This window comes from Pelecanus crispus, chromosome 25, assembly GCF_030463565.1.
Source record: "Pelecanus crispus isolate bPelCri1 chromosome 25, bPelCri1.pri, whole genome shotgun sequence".
In the NCBI taxonomy this organism is placed as follows: Eukaryota; Metazoa; Chordata; class Aves; order Pelecaniformes; family Pelecanidae; genus Pelecanus; species Pelecanus crispus.
In genome coordinates, this window is record NC_134667.1 from 1,847,806 (window position 1) to 1,859,307 (window position 11,502).

The 11,502-nt window shown below is 66.0% G+C and overlaps 1 protein-coding gene across 1 annotated transcript; it reads right to left on the reverse strand.

Moving 5' to 3' along the window:
* Positions 1-1,169: 1,169 nt before the first annotated feature.
* On the reverse strand, positions 1,170-11,105 carry LOC142595942 (antigen WC1.1-like). Its single transcript, XM_075724813.1, is given in 17 exon segments — positions 1,170-1,426; positions 1,677-1,829; positions 2,034-2,117; positions 2,536-2,631; positions 3,384-3,521; positions 3,810-3,845; positions 4,259-4,573; positions 4,657-4,719; positions 5,204-5,518; positions 5,875-6,189; positions 6,275-6,601; positions 7,519-7,833; positions 7,944-8,279; positions 9,597-9,945; positions 9,984-10,067; positions 10,069-10,155; positions 11,013-11,105. Coding segments are annotated over 17 exon segments (3,363 nt in total).
* Positions 11,106-11,502: the final 397 nt, after the last annotated feature.

Genomic DNA, 11,502 nt, shown 5'->3' on the forward strand with positions numbered 1-11,502 from the left:
AGCGAGCGGCTGTGTGGTGCTTAGTTGCTGGCTGGGGTGACAGCACGACAGGGAGGGACACAAAATACCCTCTGCCATGGAAATGTGCCCACGTTAGCACCCTGCCAGCCAGGCCCTTCTCCAGGCCAGGGGTGGATGACGGCTCTGGCTTCCAGTCCACGTCTCATGGGGATCCCTTCTCCCTCCCCCTGGCCTCTCCCTCCTCTGCCTCCCCCAGCGCTGAGGGAAAGGTCCCCCCACACCCCCTGCTCCCACCCCTCCTGCACCTGCACACAGGCACTGCCCCAGCACAAACCCACACTGAGCCCCGTGGCCAGGCAGCAGGAGGGCAGGGGTTGGGGCTGAGGCGCAGCAGGAGGAGGGGCTGCCAGGGCTGCCATGGGGCCTTCCAGCCCCTGCCCAGGACGGAGGCAGCTGTGGGGCTGTGAGGGGAGTGCGGAGCTCTGCCAGGGCCCAAGGCAGCAAGAAGAGCCCATGGAGACTGGGGTGCTGGCAGAGGCAGCCAAGGGGCAATGCCAGCCCCGTGCTCCCCAGCAAGTGGCTCTGCACCCTGTGCCAGGGCAGTGGGGAGCAGAGCTGCCTCCTAACCAGTGTGGGAGGTGATCCGCGGGGCTGGCTGGGGGGTCCAGGGCACCGCAGCCACCTGTGGGCTCACTTGTGTGGGGCCACAGCCCAGGGCTCAGCCCAACACGGCAGCTCTGTCGTGGCCTGTGTGCTGTGGGACCAGCATGGCCCAGGCAGGGCCTGGGGGAAAGAGCAGCTGGGGAAGCCTGAGGTGAGGAGATGGGCGCTCCCGCTGGGGCGCATCACAGCACCTTGCAGAGAGACAGTTTTGTTGGAAACTTTTGCTGGCAGGGTGGCAATGTCTCTGCCAGCAGGAATATTGCCCAGGGACCATGGGCTCTGGCAGCCCCACAGCCTGACCCCGAGCCCGCTGCCCCCGAGATGTGCCCCTTCCCCACCACCACGTCTTTGTGCTCTGCTCCCCCCAGTCAGCCTCAGGGAGACACCCCGACAGCCGGGCAGGCAAGACCAGCTCTGGGTCATACCCCAAAGGCTTTTAATAGGAACAACTGCAGAGGCACAGCGTGAAACCAGGGGAATCAAAAGAGAGGCAATGGCCGGCTGTTTCTGCTGCCCATGGGAAGAGGGAGACGGTTCTCTGGTGCTCACGGCTCTCCCAGCTGCAAAGTCCCCTCCTCACTCCCGGCTGCACCCAGCTGCACGGCAGGGATGGGCTCTCCTGGCGCGGGGCTCAGGGATGGCTGTGCACTGAGCTCTGCTGTCGCAGCCTTTCTGTGCTCAGGGGGATGTGCCAGAGACACCTCTTCAGCATCGTCATAGCCTGTGCTCTCTGGGGACAGGGACCAGGCATCTCCCTCAGCTGCAGGGGCCCCAGCACTTCTCTGCGAGCGCAGGTTTGCCCCTGCAAGCAGCAAGGCAGGCCATTGCACGTTGGCCCCATGGGGTGCCCCTCCTGCTCTCTGCATCACCTGCCTCCCGTCTCCTCCTCCCTCCTGACATGTCCAGCTCCCTCTGCCAGCCCCGGGCCCCCCAGGGAAAACTCCCAGGGCAGGGTCCCCCATCCCAGGAGCTTGGGCTCTCCGTACGGCAGCGATTCACCCGGCACCAGGGATGGCATCCCATAAAGCGGCAGCGCCATCTTTCCCTCTCACCTCCAGGGGCATCCCTGGGCCCTGCTCCCTCCTCTGGTGCCCTGGGCATTTCCCAGGCTCCCTGCCCAGGGGCAGGATCCTCCCCAGGGGCAGAAACCTCCCTGGCATCATCATAGCCATGCGCTGGGTCACTTCCAAGCAGGACAGGGACGTCTGAAAGGAGAGGGGAGCTGGTGACACTGAGGAGATACATCTGCAGAGCAGAGGACGGGAGGATGCGCAGGGCCGTGGGGCTCAGACCCTGGTGTTGGCAGCACCCCAGGAGACTCCCCAGCTCTGATGGGGACACTCAGTGACACCGCTGTCCCTCACATGGCTGCAGGGAGGAGAGATCCACTCCTTCCCGCACCCTGTTACCTGGTGCTGAGCCCGGACCCTCCTCCTCCTTGCTGTCCGCGGGGTAGGGCTGCAGCTTGGCCAGGGACCCCTCTGAGTAGGAGCCTGGAGAGAGGCGCAGCGGCTGTTATGGGAGTGTGCTCTGCTGAGCCGGCTTGTGGTGAGTGCTGCTGGGGACGGGCAGGGCTGTGTGGGGAGGAGGGCTCAGGACTTGCCCTGCTCCCCTGGGACCAACCCTGCCTCAACGGGGCTCCCAGAGCTGCCCCGGGACAGCCTCTTCCCTCAGCCCTGCAGTGTCACCCAGGGATTTATGCAGGGGCAGGCAGAGAGGGGCTGTCCCTGGCTGCGATGGGAAGAACTGCTGGGGAGGAAGCTCCTCTGCTGGACCCAGGACCCGGCTGCTCTCCCCACACACCCCAGCGCTGCAGGGACCGTAGGCCAGGGGACTGCCGTGGGTCAGCCCTAGGTGGAGGTTTGGGGACAGAGCCCTGCAGATGTGCCCCCATGAGGGACCCACACCCACCTGAGCCGCTGAACCTCGCCTGCTCCTCCCATGCCAGGTTGTAACTGATTTCCTCATAGACGGCATCAGGGAAGGGCTCCCACGCTCTCGCCGAGCCTGCGGACAGCGGCAGGGCTGGCCCAGGGACAGGCAGAGAGGGGACAGGATCCCGCTCTGCTCCCCCTGCTTTGGTCCCCGGGCTCAGCAAAAGGCTCTGGCCACAGCACAGCCCCGCTGCGCTGCCTGCTCACTGCTACCCCTTCCTCAGTGAGGGCAATGTCCCCATGGAGGTGAGCTGGGGCAGCGACACCCTCACAGCGTTTCCTCAGAGACAGCCCTTGTGCCCCTCTGGCCCCTGGGTCAGCTCCCCGGTGCTGAGCTTGGAGCAGCTCCCGCCTCTCCTCTCCCCCTGGAGCTGCCCCCTCTCTGCCCCAGGGATCCATAGCACGGCCCCTGCCCTGCCGCGGGGAGGTCACGGTTGCACAGAGGAACAGCCTGGGGGCCTGAAACCACAGGGATGGACCCTGCTGCCCCACGTTCCTCCTGGCATCTCCCCTGCCCCACAGACCCCTCCAGAGCTGCCCGGAGCGCTGCCAGTGTCGTGTCCTCGTCTGTGTCCTCTCTGCTCCCACCTCCCCCAGCCCAGCTCGGCCATTTCTCTCCTCGCCCCGTCCCTAACTCCCACCGTGCCTGGACTCTCTCTACCCCTTGCTGCTGGTGGCCCATGGCCCATGGTCAGGTGGTGGATGAGGCGGCACATGGCAATGAAGGCAGCACACACGCTTATCCCCCCAGCTCTGCCTGTGCCGCTCACTGACACCTGCCAGCACCCCTGGCCTTGCCAGGAGGCATCTTTCCCCGGGACCCACCTGCGCGCCCAGCCCTGGCGCTTCGCACTTGCCCGGCCAGGAGGGCCAGGAGCAGGCAGAGAAGGGCCCCCAGGACGATGCAGATGATGACGGGCAATGACAGTCTCCCGCTGCCGGTGGGACGGTCCCGGCCGGGATCTGCATGGGCAGGAAGAGAGAAAGGGCAGCAGCAGGCCTGGGAGAGGTGGGGGCCGGCACACCCCAGTGCTGCCCCCCACTACAGCAGGGGTAGGGGACCCCAGGAGTGAGGGATGAGGAAGCTCCCAGGCTGCTGGGTAAATGAGAGCCCTCCCCAACGCCCCTCCCCACTGCTGTCCCGGTGCCTCCTCTTGGGAGTTTCACACCCCAGCCAGGAGCCCCCTCCCTGCGGCTGTGGCTCACAGCTGGCCCCGAGAAGAGCCAGCGCTGGCAGGGAGGACAGGTTACCTGCTCGCGGGGTTGGTGCTGCCATCCTGGGTGCAGCTGCAGAGGGGAGAAAGGGAACTGGGCTGAGAGGGTGGCTGTGAGGGTACCAGGGAGCCGTGCGTGTGTGTGTGCACGCGTGCGTATATCCCTGCCACCCCCCACCCACACTGCCCCTCCTGCGAGGCTGGTCAGGGGGGCTGGGACAGAGCCCAGGGCCCTGCTCTGGCTATCGGGCAGGATGGCGCAGGCAGCCCAGGAGATGCCCCTGGGGGCTGCAGGGCCCTGCAGGCAGGAGCCGGAGGACATCCAGCCCCACAGAGGCTGCTGCCCACTTGGCACCAGGCTCCCATGCTCCACAGGCACAGCCTTGCTCTCAGCAGCTCTGCAGCCATGAGGGGACCCAGTGGGGAAAACGCCTGCCCCGGCTCCCTGCCAATACCCCAGCGAGGGCTGCCAGCCCCGCCGCTCACCTGAGCACTGCACGGCAGCGTCCTCCTTATGCCGGCAGGCCCCGCTGTCCCCAGGCCGAGCCCAGCAGGCCTGCAGAGATGGCTCAGACCCCCGGCACTCCACCTGCTCCAGCCAGATGGGGCCCGTCCCCTCCCCAAACGCAGCCTCGTCCAGGGCAGACACTGCGGGGCCACAGCCCAGCTGCCTGCACGCCACCTCGGCATCCTGCATGTCCCAGGAGTCGTCGCACACCGTCCCCCAGGAGCCGCGCTGCCAGACCTCCACCCTGCCCGAGCACCCGCTCTCGCCTCCCACGGCACGAATCTTCTCCCTGTCTGGAGAAGGCAGAGACCTCCCAGGGCACCGGGCAGCAGGCAGAGCCCTGCCAGGAGAGAGGGGCATGCAGAGGAGCAGCTACCTGTGCAGCTCGTGGAGTTTGGGCACACGGTCCCCACGGCCGGGGCTGTTTCTGGCCGTCTCCCTGCAGAAGGCAATGCTGCCGTGAAGGGGCTGCTGAAGGGGGTCGTGCAGCAGAGAGTGGGGCTGAGCTCTGCTCACGCCTCCCCGTGCCGCCTCGCTCACGGCAGCAGCTGAACCCCGCTCCTTCAGGGGACATGCACGGCACTGTGGGGGACCCTGGCTGCTCAGCCCCAAAGGGACCCCGGCTCACAGAGAAGCAGGAGGGTGTCCGTGGAGGGGACACGCCTCGCAGCCCTGGCTGGTCTCTTCTGAGACCTTGCCTGGAGACACCGCTGCCTCCCCCGGGCGCTGCTGGCAGCCGGCTGGCAACTGCTGGCGAACGAACGTGTGGGGCTCTGAGAGCTGAAGTGCCATTTGTGCCACCAGAAGCAGCAGGGTCTGGCACGTACAGTAAAAGCCCCCGTGGGCCCTGTCTCTGCGCTTGACTGTGCCCGGCAGGGAGCAGGAGCTGGGGCGATGCTGGTGCCCAGGAAGCTCAGAATTACCACTGCAGGTGATGTGGGTCTCCTCTCGCAGGTCATCGCACGACCGTGGGTCCCAGGGAGCAGAGGGACACTGCCAGAAGGAGCTGTTTCTCTCCCCACACTCCACGCGATCCAGCCAGGTGTGGCCAGACACCCTACCAGAGGGCAGGCGTGTTTCCAGGGTCCCTGCGTCCCCGCAGCCCAGCTCCTTGCATGCCAGCGACACCGTTTGGAGAGTCATTGAGTTGGAGCAAACGCTCCCCCATGTGCCATTGTAGAAAACCTGCAGGCGCCCGGAGCAGTTGCTGCCGTTCCCCAGCCTCAGGGCCATGAAATCTGGGAGGAAAGGCCCCAGAGGGGCACAGGCTGGTGTGGGGCTGTGGGAGCAGAGAAGCCTCTTCCCCCCGCAGGCCCTGGCCAGGCAGGGGCACGGCCAGCAAGTCACCCTTTTTGCCAGGGGCCGAGAGAAGTCCCTGACGGAGAGACACCCATGCCCTCCCCGCTAAGCCCTGGGCACAGCTCAGCTGACAAGGGACCCCCCGTGGGACCGAGGGGCTTCGTGCAGGGGTGTCCCCAGGACAGGCTCGGGCAGGGGCTCCGAGGCAGCCAGGCACAGCCTGGGCCATTGCCGGCTCTCCCCTCGTCCCGGCCTCCCCGGGCGCTGGGCTCCCACCACAGCTCCCGGCACAGACCTGAGCAGACGACTCCTGCGTCCTCTTTGTGCGCGCAGTCGTGCTGCCCCCAGGACCCTGCCGGGCAGTCCCAGAGAGCAGCTTCGGCCCCGGAGCAGTTCACGCCATCCAGCCAGATCTGACCGGAGCCTTCCCCGAAGCGAGCGGAGCTGACTGCCTCCACCGCCCCGCCGCAGCCCAGCTGCTGGCAAACGATGGCGGCATCAGACAGGTCCCAGCCATCGTCGCAGACGGTCCCCCAGCTGCCCTGGTAGTAGATCTCCACTCTCCCAGCGCAGCGCCCGGGCCCCTTCACCAGCCGCACCTGCCGGCTCCCTGCAGCAGGAAGAAACCCCAGCTGCCCTCAGGGGCTGCTGCCCACCCAGCCCAGAGCCCGGGGGGCCCGTGCAGTGCCACTCACCCGCGCACACGACCCCCACGTCCTCCGCAATCCCTGCCGCCGCTGCGCTCTCGGGCAGGGAGGTATTGCAGAGGCTCAGCTCGGCCTCGTGCCCTGCGCACCGCACCCCTCGCAGCCCCACGGGACCCGTCCCTCTCTGAGGCTTCGCGGGGTTGTAGGCTTTTTCTGCCTCTCTGCACCTCAGCTGACGGCACACCACGCTGGCCTCCCGCACGTCCCACTCGTCATCCAGGACTCGGCCCCACGTCCCGCGCTGCAAGATCTCCACTCGTCCGTCGCACTGGCTCCCTCCACCCACCAGCCGCAGGGCCGTGGAGCCAGCGGGGCCTGGGGACAGCAGCCGTGCCCCAGCCCTCGGCAGCACCACAGAGCCCACAAACCTGCAGCACCTCCCCAGGCTCTGCAACCCGCACAGCACCCTGCAGCTCACCCACCTGCCCCAGCCCTCTGCGCTCAGCTTCAGGAGCACGTTTCCACAGGATTGCTTTCCCAGGCCCTGAGCAAGACGCTGTCTTTGCTCTTGGTGGGGCAGAGCCACCCAACACGTCTCTGCTGAGGGCGATGGGGCAGCTCCCGCAGGAGGGAGCAGCAGCCGGTGCAGGGACCCGGGCACAGGCAGTGCTGGCCAAGCCTTGCCCAACCTCAGCGCTGACACCGGCGCTGCTGAGACAGCAGGCAGAGCCCGCACGTCTGTGCCCCTCTGCATCCCTGGGCATCGGGGTCTGGGCGCCTGTGTCCCTGGCAGGGAGCAGAGCACGGGGGGCCTTTCTGAGCAAACAGCACAAGGTTGGGTCTTGTGCTGACCAGAAGCACCAGGAGCAAGTGCAAGGCCCAGCCCCACTCTGCACCTCACCCCCCAGGTCTGCTGCTGGGGGCACCTGGGCAGCCCCCACGGGCGTGGGATTGGGCTCTGGGGGGGTCTCTGTGGGGCTGGGACAGGGCTGTCTGCAGCCAGAGGGATGGAGCTGAGCCCCACAGCCCTATCCTGGGCCTGTCCTGCAGCAGCAGAGCAGAGAACCCCGCGCCTGGCGCTGGCCGCAGGGCCTGAGCCACTGCCCTGGGGGGCAGAGATGCCTGACCTCGTTCACTCTTCAGCTCTCCCACATCGGAGCCGTCGGTGAGAGCAGGCAAAGCCCTCCAGGTTGCTCCTGGTGCAGGCAGGGTTTCTCAAGGGACAAATGCAGCTGGTGCTGCCACGGCCTCCCCTGCTTTGGGTGGCCATGGCATCTTTTCCCAGCACCCACCTGAGCAAATGACAGCAGCGTGGTTCTCGGGGGAGCACGGTGAGGCCCCCAGGGCAGTCACTGGGCACTGTCCCAGGTGGGCTTCAGTCCCCTCACAGTGGAATGAGTCTCTCCACACAGGTCCGGTTCCACTCCCAAAATGCCCTCCTCTGGGAATGGACTCAGCAAACCCGCAGTCGAGGTGACGACAGAGAACGTGGGCATCCAAGAGATCCCAGCGGGAGGCACAGAGGGTGCCCCAGGTGCCCAGCACCTGCACCTCCACTCTCCCCTCACACGCCGTGCTGCCGTTCACCAGCCGGAACCCTGTGTACTCTGGGGACAGAGAATGATGAGAGTGCGCACCCAGCACGGCACGGTCCCTGCCCTGCTCCCCTGTCCCCAGCACACCCCCGGATATGTAACACCCCACCCTGAGTCCTTACGTGTGCAGGTGACACCGACAGCATTTGCATGGGTGCAAGGCTGGTCCCTGGGGGATCCCCTGGGGCAGGAGATGAGAAGGGATTCGTTCCCGGCACACTGCAGCTCTCTGTCCCACATGGGACCCACACCTTCTCCAAAGCGAGCTGCCCCAGGCACGGACAGGGCTGTGCCACACTGGAGCTCCCTGCAGACCACCTCGGCAGCTTTGGGACCAAAGTCGGAGTCACAGACAGTCTTCCACTGGTTCCCGTCATGGACCTCCACGCGTCCCGAGCAGGGGCTGTCCCCTCCGACCAGCTGGACAAATCCTGGAGCAACCAAAGACCCCTCAAGCTCTCCCAGAGCCCTCTGGCAGTTACGTGCCTACATCCCAGCTGCTCTGCAAGGTGGCCACAGGCAGAGAGACCGCAACCACCCCACCGCTGCCAGTGGGTGCCGATGGCACAAACACACCAGGGCCCCCCTGCCGCTCCTCAGGCATCATCACAGCACTTGTGGGCTTGCTGCTGTCCCAAAGCCCCAGCCGTAGGCACTGCTCAGGCACACTGCTGCTGTCCTGGAGACCCTGGGCTTCCTGGCACCAGCCACAGGCACTGCAGTACCCAGAGCACTTGGGGCCCCGGGGGACTGGCCCAGGCCCTGCTGGCTGCTGCAGCCTCATCTGTGCACTGAGCTCAGGGCCAGGATGAGGAGCCCCTTGGAGCTGCCAGAAACACAGCCTTTCTTTCCAGGCTGTCTCAGGCTGTTAGGTGGGACATGGGACAGGGCAGAGGTATGGCACGGCTGTATCCGCATCCAGTGGCTGTGCCAGCTCCCCACGCTGGCACCTGCCCAGGGAGGGGGTCCTCAGCCAGGGCCAGAGTGCAGTGCCAGGCACGCACATCCCCACCAAGGGCCAGGCAGAGGGCAGGGGAGCGGGCAGAGGAGCAGCCCTGGGCTGACACGAGCTCCCGGTGCAAGCACAGGCACTGAGGACAGTGCAAGTGCTGGCAAAGCCCCTGTGGCACAGGGCAGCCGCGGGCTGGGGCAGGCAGGAAAGGCTGGGCAGCAGCTTGGCCCTGCCTGCCTGGGGCCGTATCCCCATGGGCTGGAACTCATGGGGTGACCCTGGGAGAGGAATGAGGTGCCACGGACCACCCTGCTCCTCTGCCCAAGGCCAGCGCTCCTCCCCTCTGAACATCCCTTTGCTGAGGCTGAGGGACTCCTCTCTGCCAGCAGGCACAACCCAAAAGTCCCTTGCCATCTCATGCCCTTCCCCGGGGCTCTGGGTGGCCACGTGAGCAGCTCCCGGTGCCTCTGGCATGGGGGGACCTGGCCCTCGGCAATGCCAGACAGGTCCTGGCTGAATGGGAGGAGAAAGATGGGAACCAGCAGCCATCCCGGGGCAGGGAGAGGGATTAATCTCCCAGCCCCAGGCCCCCACTGAGGGTGGGCTGAGCCACCTTGGGGCCTGGCAGTGGCTGGACACACAGGGTGGGCTCCCCTTGCTCTGTCCTCAGGGACCAGGGACAGCAGCAATGACAGTCCCAGCTTGGCAGTGTCACCAGCCACACCCAGCCCTACTCCGGTGCCCACTTGTTGCTCCCTGAGGGCACAGCCAGGTCCCTTCCCCTGTCCCGGTCCCAAAGGTGGGGAACAGGCTGGCCCCTTACCTAAACACATCACTCCAACATCCTCATAGTGATTACAGCTGTGTTGTCCCCATCCAGGGTGTGTACAGTCAGACAGGGCAGACTCATTGCCACGACAATCAACGTCATCCATCCAAATGGGGCCAGATCCTGGCCCAAAGGAGTCATAAGGTCTGAGTGCAAACCCACATCCCAGCTGCTTACAAACCACTGCAGCATCCTTCATGTCCCAGTAGTCATCACACACGGTTCCCCACTGGCCCTGGTGTTTCACCTCCACTCGCCCAGCACAGGGCCCACCGCCATTCTCCAGCCTCAGCTCTGCAGCCCCTTCAAACAGCAACATGGGACCGGTCAGGAGAGTGCCGAGCTCCAGACTGCAGGTCTAAGGGTCACCCCTGCCCAGGCCCAGTCACAGGCACCGGGGTGGGAGCCCCTTCCCCTCCAGGCTGTCCCTGCAGCAGTTTTGGGGTCCCTCCTGTCCCCACGGTCTGTGCAGGGCTGGGGTGCCCAACTCCAGCCCTGATGGGTGATTCACCACCCCACAGCCCTTGGCACCTCTTCCCACGCCAGTGGCCCCCTGCCCGTGCCCACCCACACACCGTGCCCCCAGGCCCTGCACAGGGCACCGTCTCCTCCCCAGCCAAGCACACCCTGCACAGCCCCATGCCCCCACGCCCGCAGCTTCCCCGGCACCACCTTCCCTGGCACCACCCAAACCCACACCACCCCCAGGGCTTTCTGTGTCCTCAGGGAGCACCGACACAATCCCAAGGATCCCCCCAACCCACGTCCCCTCCTCGCCCCTGGCATCAGCCCAGCCCCTGTGCTTGGCCGGGGCCCCCAGGAAGGAAAATTTTCTGCAGCCTGTGAGTGCAGACAGCCCGCTTCCCTTCTCCCTGGGGGACACAAACTGCCTTCCTGGGGTCAGGGCTCCCCTGCACCCGGGGGCAGTGAGCAGCACACAAACCTTGCGGGGCACCCCGCAGATTGGCTGTGCCCTGGGGATCCCGCATTGCTGCCGTCACCCCCTGGGCCACTGCTGGCCCCAGGAGCACAGCCTGGGGGAACAAGGAGCCCAAAAGGGTACCCCAGGATGGGGGATGTCTCTAAATGCAGCCAGGCACGGGCTGCCTTAAAGACAGAGAGGCACAGGGAAAGGCAGAAGGTCCATGGACGTGAGCACCTTCTGACCCTTGTCCCAGTGTTGCCGGGAAAGCAACCCCAGCCCCAAAGGGATCCTGATACCCCGCCGCTACCCACTGGCCCTGGGCGGTGAGACAAGGGAGCCAGCACTTACCCCTGCACAGCTGCACCCAGAGGAGCAGGCACAGCACCCGAGGGGACAGGAGTCCCTCCATCCCCATCCTGAGCCTGCTGCCCCGCTGGCACAGCCCTGCTGCGCCCCGCTCCCTGCCACGGCTCCGGGCAACTCACGGGGACAACGACGATGGCAGGCTGATATATCTCTGCAGATGCCGACCCAGCTGCAGGAGGAGCCAAGCGAAACAGCAGCACCTTTTTAGACATGAGCGGCAGCTATCTCCCCTCCGACACAGATCAGTCCTCCAATGAACTTCTCCAGCGCCGTTCATGACCATATATGAGGGACATCTCTGTCCCACTGCGGGCGTCAGGGTCACTGCGGTGGGGGATCGTCACAGGACGAGCTGAGCGTGGAGGGGAAAGGAGTCTGTCACTCCTTGCAGCCTGCTGTGGGGACAGGGAGCACTGAGCATCTCCTGCACTGGGCTCATCCAAGAGCCCAAGGCGTGAGTGTCCCGAGGCCCCCGAGACATGGGAAGCACAGGGCTGGGACTGCCGCGCGACCTGTGTCAGGATGGGAAGGGAACAGCCCCTTCCCCTGCCACAGCCCCTGCTGTGCTGGCAGCAGCAGCTGGGAAAAAGCCTTGGCCAGGGGAAGAGC